Source organism: Phyllostomus hastatus, unplaced genomic scaffold (genome assembly GCF_019186645.2).
Source record: "Phyllostomus hastatus isolate PE091 unplaced genomic scaffold, TTU_PhHast_1.1 phas_scaffold_585, whole genome shotgun sequence".
Lineage (NCBI taxonomy): Eukaryota > Metazoa > Chordata > Mammalia > Chiroptera > Phyllostomidae > Phyllostomus > Phyllostomus hastatus.
Window position 1 is genome coordinate 21,513,489 of NW_025334037.1, and position 18,459 is coordinate 21,531,947.

Consider the following 18,459-nt stretch of genomic DNA (forward strand, 5'->3'; position numbering starts at 1 on the left):
TATTTTGGGGAAATAAAATTGATTTTATACAATCTGCTGATGAACAGCAAGGCTTAATGAGTGATAGCCTCAAGAAACCTCATTACAGTAGCTTGGATGAATGAGCAGGGAAGGGAAGCAAATTTTTCAAGAGGAAAGTTTCTGCTTAAACATGTAATTTTATAGATTAGTATTATTCCCACCCCCTAGAGCTTTCTGCAGGGGGAAAGCAATCAACATGCCTGAGTTCTAACATTCTGGGTAAAACTTTTAGTGATAATTTTTTCTTTCCCTACATCTCTTTTGCCTTAACTGGCTTGCACTTCTTCTGTGCCTCCTCCCTCTCTTTTTAAACTTTTAATTTTGAAATAATTATAGATTTACTGGATAGATTCACATGATGTTGCAAAGAAATGTGCAGGTTCCATGTACCCCTGGCCCAGTCTTTTGTGATGTTAACCTCTTGTGTACTTGTAGTATTAAAACTGGAAACTGTTACTGGTAGATCCCACAGAGGATATTAAGATTTCACCAGTTATATATTACACTCATTTGTATGTGTGAGTGGTCCAACTCTATCGCACAGAGCTTTGCATAACCACCACCATAATCAAGGTTCTCAGCTGTGACACCACTACAAGCCTCCACTGCATGTTACCCCATTTATATTCACACCCACCCCTCCCCTCCCCGGCAATCACTAATCTGTTCTTTGCCTCTATAGTTGTCATTTCATGAATGTTACCATGCAGTAAACATATAGCCTTTTGAGACTGGTGTTTTTTTCACTCCACATCATTTCTTTGAGTGTATTCAAGGTATTGAATAAATCAGTCATTTGTTCCTATTTATTGCCTAGTAATATTCCATGCATGGTAAGGATGTACCACAGTTTGTTTACTTATTCACTCATTCAAGGACATTTGGATAGTTTCCTCTTTTTGACTTTTACGAATATAGCTACTATGAACACTTGTGTACAGGTTCTTGCATGGGAATAATTCTTTATTTCTGTGGGATAAATGAAAAGAGTGCACTTGTTAGTTTGTATGGTAAGTCAGTTTCTAGTTTTGTTTGCAAGGAACTGGAAAACTGCTTTTCAGAGTGGCCGCATCACTCTGCATTGCCACCAGCAATGTATGAGTTTTCTAGTTTTTCTGCATCTTCACCAGCATTTGATGTTATCACAATTTTTCATTTTAGCCATTTCTAATACGTCTTTAATTGTGGTTTTAATTTGCATTTTTTCTAATGGCTAATGATATTGAGTATCTTCTCATGACATCATTTGCCATTTATATATCCTCTTTGGTGAAATGTCTGTGTGTGTCTTTTGTCCTTTTTAAATTGGGTTTTTCCTTAATGTTGAGTTTTGAGAGTTCTTTATATATTCCATATGCCACTGCTTTATTGAATGTGGGATTTATAAATATTTGCTTCTAGTCTTTAATTTTTCTTTTCATCTCAACAGGATCTTTCACAGAGCAAATTTTTTAATTGTGCTGAGGCTTCATTGATCAATTTTTCCTCTTATAGACCACACTTTGGTGTCAAGTCTGAGAACTTTTGGTCTAGTCCCATGTCCTAAAGATTGCCTATATATTTTCCCTGCTCCCTTCAGAAAGCCCACTGTTTTGCCTTGATATGTTTTTCTTCTTGTTATTACATCCTTTATTCAAAATGCTTTCACTCCATTCCCGGTTGCTCATCATGAAACAGGTCACCATAGTCATTCCTGTTACTAAAATGAAGTCCTGTATTGAATATGCAGATTATAATCTTTAGGAGAGGAAACTGGATCTGTTTCTGTTCAGGCAAACTTCACAATAGCATCTATGTTCATGCTATCATGAAGTTCAAGCATGTAGTGCGTCCCCGTTTTTTATTACGTGGCGTTTTTAGAATGGGTGTCTTCTTTTCTTTTCTGTAATATGAGATTTTTGTCAAGGAAAAACGCGTAGCTGAGACTCGCCTACCAGTGAGACCTCTGCAGGGATGACGACACACCTCCTCTCCGCCGAAGCGCCAGAGTCACCAGTAATCCCACGCCTCTCCCACCTCTCTCCGAATGCTCCCGTTAACGTTTGCTGCGGTGCGCCTCGGAGAATTTATGTGGAAGGATAGGAGCTTATGCCATCCACGCTTTTGGTGATGATGAAAAGCTCCGTGCCTTTTAAGTGTTAGCGTAGTTTGCTGGGAGAAGCTTATGACTTGAAGTACTGTGTATTCTTTCATGTTACAGTTGTAGGTGTGTGTTTTTTTAAATCTCATCCCTATTAAAAAAATAAAGGAGTTGAGATGCGTTTCTCTTTTGTTAAGATTTGTACTTATGCCTTTCTCTTTATTCTTTGTATCTTTTCCTTTGTCTGCTTGTTCGTATTGGTGAGTGTCTGAAACAAAACATCGTTGGGGCCCAGAATGCAGTGGGAGGCAGGGATGGACCCACCCAGGGGGAGATTGCTGTCTTTGTGGATGCCCTGCCGCCTTCACAGGCGCCCTGACACCCGCAATCACGAGCACGTGGTTAATGCGCGTGCTATGAAGGCCACCAAGGGCTCCTCATCAGTGGAGTCACTCGATGACAAAAACCACCTCAGGTTTCCCAGATTCACTCATTTATTCACTGTGGTTGGACTAGATGGTCTAGGTTTCTCCCAACTCTGAGCATTTGTGGCAACTTCTGTCATTGGACTTCTTTCTGTCTTCTTAGGTTATCTAAAAGCCGTGGAAAAATTAGAGGATGCAAAATAGGCATCGTTAAGCTCACACCGTGTCTCTTCTATCATGTAAATAAATCAGCACACTTACAATGCAACTTGGTCTTTCCGAGGTTTGTGCATTTTCCAGACTATCAAAGGAGACCCATTCTGTGAAGTAGCACGGTTGATGGTTTCATTTCCTTAGGCAAGGAGAATTATTTTGGTAATACCCCATCTCATGTTTTATTAGCACAGCAGGAGATTTCTTGTTGAGCAGAACTGTGAAGATTTGAGAAAGTGGGTTTTGATAGCCTTGCACAGCTCCTTAGAAATGTGTTATTTATTATTTTTAAGTACCATTGGTAAGCCTCCCAGTTTTTTTTAAACCTTTCTGTGGACACACAACTCTCTGTGCTGTCAAAGCGCAGGATTTGCACGTTGACAGGAGACTGGCTCATGGCATCTCGTTTCTTAAGGCTTCACATTCCCGTCTATGGAAGCGGCATTTTGTTGAGGTTAAGTTACATTAAGCAGGGATCTGAAGATAAACATTGAAGATGTGCTGAAACAGTGGTGATAATTCCCAGCACTGTCCTTTCGGAGAGCACCCAGCACTAAGTGGCTTGGGTGGGTGCAGAAAATAGGACTCCAGGGAGGTTAGGTGATTCCCTTGGTGTCTCTCAGTGACTCAGTAGCTGCAGAACCCCACTGCTAACCAAGCCTGTGGTTTTCGTGTCACGGTGAGTTGTCCAAGCAGAGCAGTGCACCCTGCCCACGTTTCCTACGGGGGCTCTGACGGTGAAGGTGTTTCTTGTGATTTGCCAGTAGGTATTTATGCACTCTTACTTTTCATCATGGTATGGCCTTTCACGTGGAGCCCTAAGTCTGAAAACATAAAAACTAAACCAAAGCAAAGAATCTTGTTATCCAGGCAAGTCTCTTTCTCTCTCTGTTTTCCTTTCTTTTAGAAAAAATCGCTTTATGATAAAAACACAAACACATATGAATAGTAACTGAAAAAGCATTGCTTCCTTTTAGAAAACCGCTAGGATTTGCATAAACCACTTGACTGTCTGGTAAAGGATGATCTGCTCTGTCAGACCCTGGGGACTTTTAACATTAGCTTATTTGTACTTTTATAGACAGTGAGAGTTCTAAATTTGAAGGTGAGTGTTTGTTAAATGCTTCAAATAGTGGCAGTCTGTGAAACTGGACTTCCCAAAAGTCTTAAAAAAAGTCAACGGAAACTTAACCTCATCTGTACTGTGATAATCGCAGGAATACAATTAAAGGTCTTGAAGGATTTAGAATTTGTGCTATGCACAGTCTGTTAATTATTTGCCTTTAGTAAATCTGACAGGTGTTATGGCTAAATACTCAAACTACTCCAATTTGAGAACTGGAAAGGAAGTTTAAAGGGATTTCTATGATCACTCTTAAAGGAGACATTTACAGCAAGACAAAACATAAGTGACTGCGTCTGTGTGGCATTTGCTCGCTGAAGTACGTTACCCAAGGCGGACTGAGGAAGAGATTACTATAATACAGGGTTTGAATTTTGTTGGGGTCCAATTCTGAAAATCAGATTGACATCTATGTTCTTGGAATTAAGTACTTGTCTTACTGATAGTGAAATAATAGCCACCTTTGAATTTATTTATCACTTTTTATCTAGCAACGTCAAGGATAATTGATTAAGCTTGGATTGCTAAAGCTTGGCAGTGTTACAGGCAAATCTGCATAAACCTTAACAAATGCTTTTTCCTATATCTAATTAATAGGTACAAATAGTCCGAAGCAGTCTCTTGCATTTTGAGGTAGTACAGAGCCACACATTTTATTTCCACTTGGTCTTTTACAACACTGTGTTTCATCTAGGGTTGAAATGCATGAGGGATTATCTTGATTTATCGGAAGGTAACAGCAGCACCTTCAAAGTCAGAGGAGTGACAGTCGAAACAGGTCTTTGTGTAGGCGGCGGGGGGTGGGAGGGGAGGTGGAATATCGAGGCTGAGCTATGGCCATCACCAGAACCATCACAGCTGACATTTCTCGAGGTGCCATGTGTACTCATCAAATCCTCATAGTGGTCCTGTCAGGCACATATGGCTTCCCAATTCCTTATTTAAAGCCCTTGGGGTCAGATGTATTTCAGATGTATTTCAGAATTCAGAATTTCTTGGAGTTGAGAAAGGCAGTCAGGGCAAATGCCACTTATTACACAAAATCTGCAGTGAGTCTGGGAAAGCATCTCAGAAGCAAGCCAGTTAGTATTTCTGCAGGGAAGTGTGTGACTAGTTACACTGAGTGAAATAAATCAAAGCCACAAATACTATGTTAATTCAGATTAGATCTTGCCTCCAAGTGAGGTTGGGTATCATCTTCTGAAAACATTTTTATTTTTATTTCTGAACTTTTTGGTAAGTACCAAATAAATACAGTTAATAACAGGTAACAGATTTGTATTCTTGTTTTACAAAAAGATTAGAATCTTGGTGCTTTCTGTGTCTGCTACACAGTAGTGGAGAACCTCTCTTTTTATCATCCCCCATGAATTACACTAGCTACTTAGGCAGTAATTGCTCTCCTGCTTTCTGTAGATAGGCAATTTTCTCAAAGCTATGTAAGGCTGACATTTCATGCAGAATGAATGGAATTTAACAAGGTGAAGTGTCATGAGTAAAAACAAAGTTCAAACTGTGCAAGGACTGAGGCTCCATGCCTCAGCCGACAGACGTTTAGTTAGCTGTGTGGTAAGTGCACTGACACTGTGGGGGGGCTTCCAGCAATGTGAACGCAGTCTTCAGCTCTGCAGCCGGAGAGCGGTATTTAGAACGTGAGAGTTAGCCATATCTCACTGTATTCAGACCGTATGTGGAGTCTCATTTTCCTTTCTGGATGGGCTCTTTTAAAGGAATGGAGGCAGTGTGAAACCTTTTCTGAGTATTTTGATCAGGAGGGTGAAAGGACTTGAAGCCATGCCTGTAGGGCAGAGGTAAAGTAGCTGGGCAAGTTTGTATGAATGTTATGCCAGTTTCCAGCCATGTTGGAATATAGTACCGACTCGAATGAGTACAGGTGCTCCTTGATTTATGATACGGTTGCATCCAGGTAAACCCATTGTAAGCTGAAAATACTATAAGTTGGAAATGCATTTGATACTATCAGGGGTGTCTAACCTGTGGTCAGTGGGCCCCATGCAGCCCAGAATGACTGTTAATGCAGCCCAACACAAAATCATAAATTTACTTACAACATTATGAGATTTTTTTTTTTTGCCCTGGCTGGTGTGGCTCAATGGATTGATTGATTGCTGGCCTGCAAACCAAAGGGTCACTGGTTCGATTCCCAGTCAGGGCACATGCCTGGGTTGCAGGCTGAGTCCACAGCGTAGGGTACGTGAGAGGTAACCACACACTGATGTTTCTTTTCCTTTCTTTCTCCCTCCCTTCCTCTCTCTCTAAAAATAAATAAATAAAACACGAGATTTTTTTTGTGATTAGTTGTCATAATGTATTTAACGTGTGGCCCAAGACAACTCTTCTTCCAGTGTGGCCCAGAGACACCAAAAGGCTGGACGCCCCTGCATCAGTTGTTTACTTTTGTGATGGAGTGGCTGGCTGGGGGCTGTGCTGTAGCAGCTTGTCACTGGCTAGTGCCACGGGAGAGATTGCGTATTGTTAGCCCAGGAAAAGGCTAAATTCAAAATTTTAAGTATGGTTTCTACTGAAAGCATATTGCTTTCACCGTAGCGGTCAAGTTGAAAAATCTTAAATCATCGTATATAATTTTAGCCTGATATTGATTGACTGCCAGCTCTGTGTCCTTTCCTGAGCTGTTAAACATTTAGGGTACAAAGATGAAAAGACATGAATTGAGAAGATGGAAATGAGGAAACTGAAGCAAAAATAAAATTGTGATAGTAGTTCAGAAGCCAAGATATCAATACATTCTGGTCTCTTGAACTGGAGCTTATTCCCGGAGTAACTGTGTTGATCTGTCCTTTGGGGGCCTTGGAATTCTTTCACCTACCCAGTAGAGTGTTTTCAGAGAGGCTGGTACTACCTGACTCTCTAGCTCACGTGTTTCTTTGTTTCATAGATAAAGTGCCCTTGTGAATAGGAATGCCTGCCCAGATATCAGCAGTGGAGATCATGGATGAAGATCAAATAATTGAAGAAGTCTTGGATAAGTTTGTTAATTGTCATGAGCAAACATATGAAGAATTTCTGAGCACTTTTACTCATCTTTCAAAAGGTAAAATGGAAAAGTCATTTCTATAGCAGTGGAGATAAAGAATTTTATTATAATTTTATGTTTGTGCTGCCTTTTCAGAAAGACTATTTAATGAGCATTCATTCATTCCTTTCCTTTGATCACACTGTTCTTATCAGGGCATTCACAGCTGATAACGTGTAACTACCCACATTGCTGTGCAACCAAAAGTTGTGTTACAGAGTCAGAACTATTGAATTTGAGAACTAAAAAAGGACCTGAGAAATCAGTTGGTACAATTCGTTCATTTTATCTTTGAAGAAATGCAAGTACAAACAGTGGAGGTTTTTAAAAACATAGAGGTTTTGGAACTTTTAAGAACTATAGCAGATGGTAGGCTATGGAGTTATACTGCACGCATTTGTACCCTGGCATGGCCCCTTTCTGGCCATGTGACCTGGGGGCTGGGTGGGGGGGTGGCTACCAAGGAGAGGGGGTGGTTACCAAGGGGACAGTTACCTAGGGAAGGGGGAATAATGATAGAACTTCAGAGGCTGGTGAAGGTGAATTGAGATAATCTGGGTAAAACTCTTAGCTTAGTGGCTAATGTGTAAGTACTTAATAGAAGCTAGGTTGTTGTTGTTACTGTTTTTGTTGTGATGATGACACTCTGAATTTTGTACAAGGGAAACAACCCGTCAGACCACAAGTGATTAACTGAAGTCTATAAAGGCCAAACCTGTGTTGTGTGTTTTATTATGTGTTTTGTTTGCCACCTACAGTATTGTTTTGTTTTTTTTTTAGTAAGTTGGGAAACCTTACATAAAAATCTTGATCTGTGTTTTTTCTGATGAAGTGAGCAGTTCCGTTACTGGCCATTTCCCTGAAGACAGGATCAGCTAGAGCTCCAGAGCTCTTGGCCTGTGAGCGCTCCCGTTTCTCACACTCTCTGGCACTTACACACCCTAAAGGTGTGTGTATACGTTGCCTGCTTCAGTCACTGAAGTGCTTCCTGTAGGCACTCAAGTTTGTGATCTATATTGTAAATTCTGCTTCAGGTTGCCATCCTCTTGATCTCGATCTCAGCCTTGGTCCTTTCTCAGTCATTGATCCCCATTTGTGAGACTGGGTTCTCCACTTAGCTGCGTGTTGGACTCGCCGGAGGAACTTTTAGAGCATGTTGATACCCAGGGGCATGCTGAGTCTTAGCTGGGGCTGGAAGTCAGTAGTCTGTAGAAGTTCCTCTGGTGATTCTAACAGGTACCCAAGATTGAGGACGGGGAGTTTCATAATCTTAGAGGTCATGACACTTTCAAGATACTAGACTCCATGATCTAAAGTGATGATTCATGCGTCCTTAGAAAATGTAAAAGAAGTGTAGTAATAAAGAAGAAAAGGACAAGTGATTCTAACATGTTCGTTTTGTTGTGCAAAATAGTTGGGGTGTCCATGTCTGTTTTGTTTTTGTTTAAAAACTGTGGACTCTGGTTTTGTTTATAATTAAGGGAAATGGAGAATTTAGTAAGTCTCTAGTAAACTTTAGGACTTTGAATGATGTGTTTTGACATGATAAGTGGATCAAAGCAATCATGAAAATGGCCAGTCACCTTAGTCTGTGGATTTGGGTTCAGGAAGGTGTTTGAGACTAATTATTTAATTGTTTAATTGTCTAGTTCCATATCTCCTGGACCAAACATGCCACCGTAAGGTGGCTGGTGTTGGGGGTGTGTGCGGAACAAGGGTAAAACCGGCAGAATTCATGCATTTTGGTATGCCAATGGCATTTTGATAATTCAAATTGTTTTGTAAATTATTTTAAAGATGAGTTTGAAATTATTATAAAGCTGAGTTTCTTTTTGTGCTATGGGAGAGTAAGAACTTGCAAGGACTTGGATATTTTAAGGCGATTATAATAGTTTTCGGGAGAAGGGGTCTATTTCCTTTTGAGATTTGTGTATGATCATTGTGTGCTGAAACAGAAATTGTTACACATCTGGTAACTTCATTTTGATTTTAGTTTTGGGCCCCAAATTGAGCTGAAATAAATGATGATGCAAATCACATAAACTGCATCTCTAAGCACACTCATTTTTTTTCCCCTTTCAAAATATCCTTAGGTGCCAGTTTGCATGATAAACGAATGAACTGAAAATTCCTCCTAAAGAACAAAGAGTTGTGAGTGCAAAAAGGTGTCTTAAATCAGGAAGTGTCCTTTCCCCCCTGAAACATTTAAATACCTTTTGAGAAACCGAACAGGACTTTGGGACAGGCATAGGGAGTTGAGTGAAACAGAATTGATCAAAGTGAATATGGTTTCTTCTGTTTTAAGGAAAACATGAAAGCTCTTTCTTCAAAGTTTTCTCCTTCTTTTCAGCCTTTCATTTGTCTTAGTGTGTTTGGTCATTTTGCTATGTAGTGGAATCTCTGTTAAGTTAAAGTGGTTATCACCATGCATACTCATGTACATTTCTTCAGTAAGTTTAGTTTCTCAAGTGCATTCCCATTCCCACTGATTGACTGTTCTATTTAATTTTATAGTAGTTATACGCCAGAGTGCTTGTGGGATTCATTTTCTTTGTAAAGTGTTAAAAGGGTCAGTAATCCTATTAAAAATAGTTCCCTAGAAAAAATTTAACTATAGCTTTATTGAAATATATTAACATTACTGCTTTAGGCTCTTGGAAAACAGCTGGAAACTGTTAATATTATAGCATAATTCTCACTACAGTACATTATATTGATCATATTTTGCAGTTTTTTTAGAGCAATTCTGGCTTTTAACACTATGGCACATATTTGATAATAAATACAATGTTCTGTGGAAATATTTAAAGAGACACATTAATTATATTAATTATTAATTTTTAAAAAAACAGTTATAATTGAATTCTCAATAGTGTCTTTGGTTCAAGAAAGTAAGACCAAATTGTAAGATATAGAAAATCAGAATGCAGATTTTGGTTTTGTTCATTATTGGTGAAGATATTACTATATTGTTGACATTATTGTGACTAGAGATAAGATGCTAAGTTTTAGGCATCTCAGTGTCTTTATGAATATAATGAATTTATATGTTTTTCTAGAATGTCCATCTGAAGGGAAAAATGCTTCCTCCTACTTGTCTGTCATATTGCTTTCATTTTTCTAGGTTATAAAAACCCAGATATGAAAACTTGTATTTGATTTTCTATTAATGACTGCATGTATTCATTCATTCATTCATCCATTCATTCATTCATCCTTTGAGTGTCTCTTTATGGCCTAGGTATTATTTTAAGTGCTGAGGATCCAAAAAGGAATCAGGTAAGTGTTCTCAAGTACTCATAGTCTAATGAGAGAGAAATAAGCAAACAGTGGAGAGAAGCATGGAATTCTGTGAAAACTTGTAAGAGGGCCATTCAGACCCCACTCTGTGGTAGAATAGTAAAGTCAACTTGCTGGAAAGGACACCAGGAGAGTTTGGGATAACCACTGAACCAAAACTTACATTGGGTTCTAAAACATTAAACACAGTGCAGGGATGTTTGATGGATACGAGATGAATTTGAAAGATGTTAAAATGCCTCAATTGGTGGTGGTCCTTCTGAATCATGGTGCCATTTGTTTTAGTGCTGATATAATTATATATATATGTAATTTTAATAATAGATTTAAATAGTAAATTTTCAAGATGGAGATGTACCTTTGCTTTAGTAAGGTTTAGTAAGGTTAATAAGGTTTAGTTATTTCTAAACTGCTGAAAAAAAAGGCAGGTTTCTAAAAGTTCCTTGCACACGGTTATCACCACATGGCCTGGTGTGGGAACAGTTGAGTGGTGGTCGCTGCTCATGTGGTGGACTTCGTCAGAAGTTACTGAAATGACACACGTGAGAAGCCAGTGACTTGGAAGCTGGCATTTAATCTTTTCAACTCCATTTGTCACATATACTAACCCTGGAGGGATTTAGTTGTTACATCCAATTCTGAATCTCTCTCTCTCTCTCTCTCTCTCTCACACACACACACACACACACACACACACACCCCTTGTTATGGTTCTGATTTTGTGCTTCAGGCTAAATGATTAATTTCCATTAAAGTTGCCCATTTGACCAACTAGTCAGCTTAATATAGTTTGGAAATTGCAATGAATCTACTGTGATTTTACAAATAACTCTTAAATAGTCTTGCTTTTCCTTCTCCCATGTCATTTTCAAAAAATTCTTAGCATCCAGTTTCCCAAGTGATTCTACCAGTTTCTATATCACCACTTTAGCCGCTTGCTGCTCACGGCCACATTTGCCCACTTTAACCTGTTTTTTCATGTCTCCATCAAAGATTCTCTTTCTGATTTTGAGGTGTGGGTTGGTTTTCAGTTTTCTTCATGCTAGTCTCATTTCAGTTGCAACACTTTGTGCTTTTAGCATTTTATTATTCTTTTCACATATGTTTGAAAAAATTCCTGTTGACTCTACCTATCGTTCTCCCTTCGTACCCGTTAATATTTGAACTAAACTCCCCCGGAAGCAGATCACTGTATGTCTGAGTATTCGGGACAAATGGCCGTGCCCGTGGCTTTCTTCACTGGTGCTGGTCAGATCTCTGTTTCACTAAAAATCTTTGAAATCCTTAGTTTCGAAACCTCTAAATAGGTTTCAGTTTTTCTTACATTTTAATAACCTTAGGAAATCTGCCCACAGTTAGTGTTTTAAGGAGCTGCATTCACCAGTATCCTGCCACCGTGGCAGATTTCAGGAATGTCCAGTTATCACGGGACCTGTCACCACGAGGTCTGCGCCGTCCAGTGCAGGAGCCACGAGCCACAGGAGACTCCTGGGCATTTGAATGTGGCTTGCGCTACCCCAGAACTGAGCTTTAAGTTTCATTTAATTTTTATTAATTTAAATTTAAATGATAAAACTAAGACTTAATTCAGTTATCGGAAAACTTTGAAATGTGTTTGGGACAACTAATCAATTTTTTAAAGTATAAATTTTATGAAATATAAATGCAGATCAGGTATTTCTGATGAAAATTTTGCATCTGAATTGAGATTTGTGATAAGCATAACATGTATGCAGGATTTTGAAGACGGTATAAAAATAGGGTGTAAAATTTCTCAATAATACTTTTTGACTACACTTGGAATTACAATATTGTTTTGGAAAATCGGCTTACACTGTATTAAAATTAACTTCATTTGAAAAATATTTTAAAATGTGGTGGTTTAGCGTTTTAAACTGCACCTGTGGCTCACTTACACTGTGCTTCCCCCGGGCAGCGCCCCTGGAGGCCAGTAGTTCTCCAACTCGGCTGCCCCTCGGAAAAGCTTTTCTGACGGCAAACTTTGTAAAAGCGCAGATACCCAGACACTCTCCTGGGCTTATTAAGTGAGAAACGCTATTGCTAGGAATTTTTATATTCATGAGTCTCCCCAGGGGATTCTGCTGCACCACTGGTTCCGAGCACACTGGTTTAGACTTCCAATTCTGATAACGCAGCCCCTTAGCAGCAGGCGGACCCGTACTCCTTTAAGACTCCAGCTTGGAAGAGACAGTTCAGTGCTCTTTACTTTAGGTTCTTGCATTGGTGTGTTCACTGAACATTTGTCTTCAGTAACTTACTTAATTGCCACAATGAATCAAACAAATATTATTCAATACTGTTCCTTTTTATAGCTCAGAGAAATGAAAGTCATTGTGTTGATTAGCAGTTTGCCTGAGGTTCCGTCAAGCATTCAAACTTCAAACTCCTGACCCTCCTCTGTACTACGGCACCCCTCCCACAGAAACATCTGGGATCATGAGATTGTAAGAAATGTGGCCTCATTTCATTACAGAGAAGCAGCGAACATTTATTAAGTACTTGGTAGTACGCTTAGGACTTTTCCTGGATCATCTCGATTAATCCTTATAATAACCTGGTAAATTTTGTTTACATTTTAATTTTTTGTATTATTCCCAATTTACAGATGAGGAAACCAAGACTTGAGGTTAAGTAACTTGCTGTAGGGACTGCACATGCCCCCTCAAAGTTTATTTATTGAAGCCTTAACCTCCAATGTGACTGTATTTGAAGTTAGGATCTTTAAAGGGGTACTTAAGGTTAAACAAGGTCATTAGGGTGGGTCCTAACCCAATATGATTGGGGTCCTTATAAGAAGAGAAGACGCACCCGGGAGGTCCACGCAGAGAGAACAGGCCACGGGAGGACAGAGCGAGGAAGCAGCCAAAGGGCGGGGGTCAGGTGGGGGTGGGGCTCAGGAGAAACCCAACCTGCCGATATCTTGAATCAGACTTTTAGCCTCCAGAATCGTGAGGAAAATACATTTCTGTTGTTTAAGTCACCAGTCTGCGGTATTTGTGACGGCAGCCCTAACAGACTTGCCCAAGGTTATGTAACCGGTTAGTGGTGGCATTGGATTATGGGCCTGGTGGGTGTGGCTCCAGAGCCCATGCCCTGACCCACCTGTCTGCCTGACTTAAAGCACTGGGCAGTTCTCAGTGACCGGGAGTCACCGGCATGCAGACAGTTTGAGTCATAGGCATGGATGCGAGACCTCGAAGGAGTTATTTTGTTTTTCTCGAGTGCAGGCTTCATAAGACCTGGTTGCTTGTGGGTCTGGTTCACCATTATCACTCTGGTGCCTGAAGCAGTGCTTGGTAATATAGAATAAGTAGATGCCTAGTAACTATTTGTTGAATAAATGGAACATAAGAGAATTCAGAGCGACAGAAAGACAGACGGGGGGGCCTCAGACTGAGCTCTAAAGAACATGCACATTTCATGGGCAGGCAGAGAGAGAAGGGCCTGCAAGTGGACTGTGTCAGGATGCCCCGAGTTTGGGTTTGATATACTAGCCAACTGGGAGCCCTGGTAGGATTTAAACACAGACTCATACACGCACACACACGATTTGCAAAGGTGGGATGCTGAGCAGAAATCCCTATGTGGCGATGTGGACTGGGGTGGTGGAGGAGGAAACGGAAAGCACACAGGGCCCTTGAGATGCTGCTGCCCTTGCTAACAGGTGGCTGGTGGAGCATGAGGAAGAAGAAGGAGGCAAAGACCAGTCATGGATGTTTTCCCTGGGAGAAACTGAGGCCCATAGAGGCCTGGGGTCTTGTTCAAAGTCTCAGAGTTCTCGTTATAGAAGTCTTTTATTTTTTTTCCTTATTACATGTATATTCTGTCAAGAGCTTAGAACCTTGGGCTGGGATTCGGTTTACACTTCTGCACTGATAAATTCTGAATAGTCATTTCAGCCAAAGGAATATCAGTACTCGTACTTGACAACTTCTAAAAAACGTAATTAAAAATGAAACTGGTGACAGCACATGAAACAATGCATTTCCAAAGCCGACCTATCATTTTGGTCCCCAAAGCCGTTTTGAATTTGAGCATTAGAAATGCATCTTTAAGCTTCCGTAGGGATACATACAAAGACTCTTTTCCAAATCTGAAGGATGAATTTAAAGTCTGCTGCAGAAAAACATCACAGAGAAAATTATAGAAAGCAGCTGGCCCTCTTACCAATTTCAGAGCAGGAAAAGAATGTCAGTGGAGCATAAAAAACGGCTCTCTTGCGAAAGAAAACATGACAACAGAATGTACTCCTTGCTGGGTCGCCTCTTGCAGTTGTTTTCTGTAGAGCACTGGGCAGAGACCCGCGGGCTCGGTGTTGTTTTGACACCCTCGCAAGTGGCTGGTCGTCTGCCAGAGGAAGTTGGAAACGAACTGACCAGCGTCACGCTTCCAGGTGGCACTGAAGCCACATTTTCTGCGCTGTTATCAGTCATTGAATTCCCTCCTGAATATTGAGTGGTGTTTTTAGTTCACAGGCCATTTGCAATGTCTTTCTGTTTCCTTTTTTTCTGTTAGCCACATTAAGAAAAAAAAGGTCGCTCTGGAAGCACTCTTGCCAAATGTGTGTTGAACGGTGAAGTGCACAATTGAAAATAACAGCAAATAGCAATAAACATATTTTAACTTAGGCTATAAATAAGACTTAGGCTATTGAGATGTTCACCTCAAGAGGAATTTGTAGAAGGCATCGTATGAGGGCTTGCCAATAAAAGCAATGAAGCGATTAAAAAACTCACCTAATTAATCTGGCATCCCAAGGGAGAGAATAAGGAAGTGGTGTTATTTTAAAGCTTTTTATTGATGGTTTCTTAAGTCTTTGGTATTGCTGCAAAGGACGAAAGGAAAAGAAAAAAAGCTTATGGTTTTATGTTGATCATAAATTCAGTAGCTACCTGTACGTGACTCCTGAATCACAACATAATGTCACATATCACACAGAACGCTGAAGGAGAGAAATGGTATTGAGTGAGGTGAACTAATTTACAGCACAGCCGTGTGGAAGAAACAGCATCAGCAGCATTAACCTGTTCTTTCTCTTTGGGAGCGCATCTGCAACCTGTAATTAAGCAATTTTCATTTGTTTCTCTATTTCTTTTGTCATCACTAAATCACTGCACTTAGGGAACAAATTGACAAATTATGAAACACAGAAAAATGCTGGTTCGGTTGCAGAAGGAAATTTCCTCCCTCAAATTATGATGGATTTTGAGCTGATGGAACCATTTTGTTTCAGATATATTAGCATAAATCTTCAGCTGCAGTTGCTACAGTTCATTTTTATTCTGCCCGTGAATGTTTGGCCCATAGATATTCATTTGTTTTCCGTGTCTGCTGTAGTTAGGTATAATTGGATAAGGAAATAAAATGTATTTAAGTATTTACAACATTTTGAATTATAATCATTACATTTATTTTGCACACTGTGTTTAATGCATAGTATTTTGTTACAATAAATAGCTTTCTACTAGTATTTTCAGTGAAGTAAGAAATTATGAGTTTTTAAATTTGATTTATGTACAAGTAAAAGGATCATTTTCTTTAATTCTCTATATCTATTAAACATATATATTATGCAGTATATTTTATGAGCACATATAAGTTACGGAGGTGAAGTTTCTTAGACAAATGGAATTTGAACTTTTATAAGACATAAGCGGAGAGCTTTATAGTAGCCAAATAAACTTTTAAGATGGTCATTATCAACGTTTAAGTAGCCAGTTTAAACAATGTCAAGTACATGCCCATTTGATTTTTGTGCATTTCTCTTTAACTGTCACATTATTTTTACTTATGTGGTTAAAGATATTGTTACACTTGATGGAAAGAGTAAATTACTCGACTTGAAACTGAGGTGATCATAAGTCTTCATCCTCCGATTCAGTTGAATGGGCATGTATTCACATCTGGATGGTTTCAGCAAAGTGTTCTTTCAGCCATGAAACAATAATATTTTCTTTGAAATGGTCAGCTAACCCCCAAGGATGCAAACAGGAAACTGTATCTTGACCAAAACCCATATCTCCCTTGTATGAAAAGCAATCCTTCTTGTAGGAGATTTGTGGTGTGTTTTTTTCCTTGCTTGGCCTCGTTCCAGATGAGACAGATGCATGTTGCAGCCTGTTGCTTGGTTCGCATAGGGAGGAATCATCACACCATTTTCATGTGTGTTCCGGACTTTATAGTCTATGAATTACTGATTAGAAAAAAGGGCTTGTGAATCAAGTACCATGTTTTCTTGTTGTCTTCCTTCTCCATAACTTACATTTTGTGTGACTGGTAGCCAGTCACCTAATCCCTGGGATTGAGTTTAGTCCGTAATTACAGTGTCAGTCCAGTTTTTCTGGCTTAGCTGAGGTCATCTCGGTATGGACTGTGTCCCTGATGTATTTTAGGGATTGGGCTGGACTCCGGGAGTCCAAGATGTAGCAGACAGGGTCCCCACTCTGATCTGTGTTGTTCTCATTTATTTCTGTGTGCTCTGCATTCCAAGTGCTCCACGCGTGTGAAGGCACAACAGCAGTGCACATGCTCGTGGACCGTGCGGTTAGAGGTAGATTGGCAGGGCAGCACCGAGGCTGCTCGGTACAGTGCTGATAAAACAGTAGCAGTCTACAGCGTTACCTTTGGTTTTTTGGTTGTCTGAGTTTTAGATTGACTAAACATGATTTATGAGTGAATAAAAGAGCCACAAGAATGGTAAGAATAGTGAATTTTTAGACTGTTTCCTCTTTTTTTTTCCTTCCCCGAGGGATGTCCTGGAGTGCCCTGAACACAACGAGGAAAAGTGAAAGACACGTGGCATTTAAGTCTGCCCTTGCACTGCCCGGGTGCCACGTGCCCGTGTGTGAGCCCTGGATTGTTACACTTTTGTGCGGAAACGGTTTTCCACCTCATGAAGCTTGACAACGCCTAAGAAGCGTTTATTTGTAAAGGGGCCAGGAAAAAGTGTACTTCCTCTAACTTTCTCCCACCTTTGTGGGTACGAGAGATCGCCCCCCAGTGGGTGCACCTTGGTGCAGGCGGGCAGAGGGGCACGGCTTCGGGGCGAAGGGCCGTTTTTTCATTGATGGGATGTAGTTTTATGAAGTTCTTTGTATTGCCCTAATGTTTCTCACTTGTTGTGGGCACGGCCAGTGTAACGGGAAAGGTGCCATTCTAGCTGAGGATTCAGAGGACTTTTTGGTAATTCTGTGAGACTCCAGGCCTGCCACTCACTGTCCCTGAGTCTGTAAATCAGGGATAATTCCACTTTCTTGGGATGTCTCCTATGGTTGAGGTGAGGAGCAGATGAAATATATGTGAAAGTACTTGGTGAGCTTTAAAGGTTTACTCAAGTGTAAAGTTTTATGATTATGGGGACTATTTATGACTTAAGAGGAGGACATGAAGGTTAAATATTAAAGAAATCTTGAATCTACAATATAAAAAATGCAAAATACTATCTACAGTGTTCGTTGTCCACACCGTATTTCTTGAAGTAGTTAAAACTAGCTCTGTATTGTCCCGTGTCTTGCATAGTGTGTATTGTACAGCGCAAGACTATACAGTTCAGGGAATGATCCCACACTGGCCTCTGGTGGATGGGCTACATAGTACGTCTGCACATGACCTGCAGGCAAGGGTGTTTCATATTCTTTGACAAAGGTACCAGATACTTGTATTTTATTCTCAATTTTAAGATTCTGCTCCATCCATGGATTCTTTACATGGGGCTTTTGCCTTAAGTGTCTGTCAAGTACAATCACCTGCTTAGTACAATGCAGATTCCTGGGCATCAAGCCACAAATGCTGGTTTCTTAGCTCTGGTGTGCAGCCCAGGGACCTTGACCCTTAGGCCAGCTTTGAGAAATGCGCCCTAAATGGGATCAAGGAAAAGTATGGGTAGATAGATGTAGGAATTCCTCAAAATCCTGTGCTACTGTATGTATTGCGTTTTTCTAAGAAGAAGGACCAGAGCTTTTGTGAAGTTCTTTATGCTCTCCACTCAGGGGATCACAACAGTTACTTTGCTAGAATTTTTCATCTCATGTCACCATTTTATATTATTTAAATGGCACTTTGACAGTGAAAAAATGTGATGGTTTACCGGAATAACTTGACTGGGATTTTGCTAACCTCACCTCTGATACAGAGGCTAGGATATGATAGTTGACGGAATTTGAGGGGGGGGGCTTTGGTTCAGCACCCATTCTCTCCCGAGCCCGAAGGAGCGCTGTGCCTG

The 18,459-nt window shown here is 40.2% G+C and overlaps 1 protein-coding gene across 4 annotated transcripts in view; it reads left to right on the plus strand.

The window, feature by feature from the left end:
• The window catches only part of LOC123810226 (intraflagellar transport associated protein), a 59,664-nt gene that overhangs the window by 9,879 nt on the left and 31,326 nt on the right, over positions 1-18,459 (plus strand). For all 4 annotated transcript variants that reach the window (XM_045825820.1, XM_045825823.1, XM_045825822.1 and 1 more), the window contains one exon: positions 6,780-6,935. In XM_045825820.1, the coding sequence (XP_045681776.1) occupies positions 6,803-6,935 (133 nt within the window). In that variant the 5' untranslated portion in view covers positions 6,780-6,802. The remainder of the gene's footprint in view (positions 1-6,779; positions 6,936-18,459) is intronic.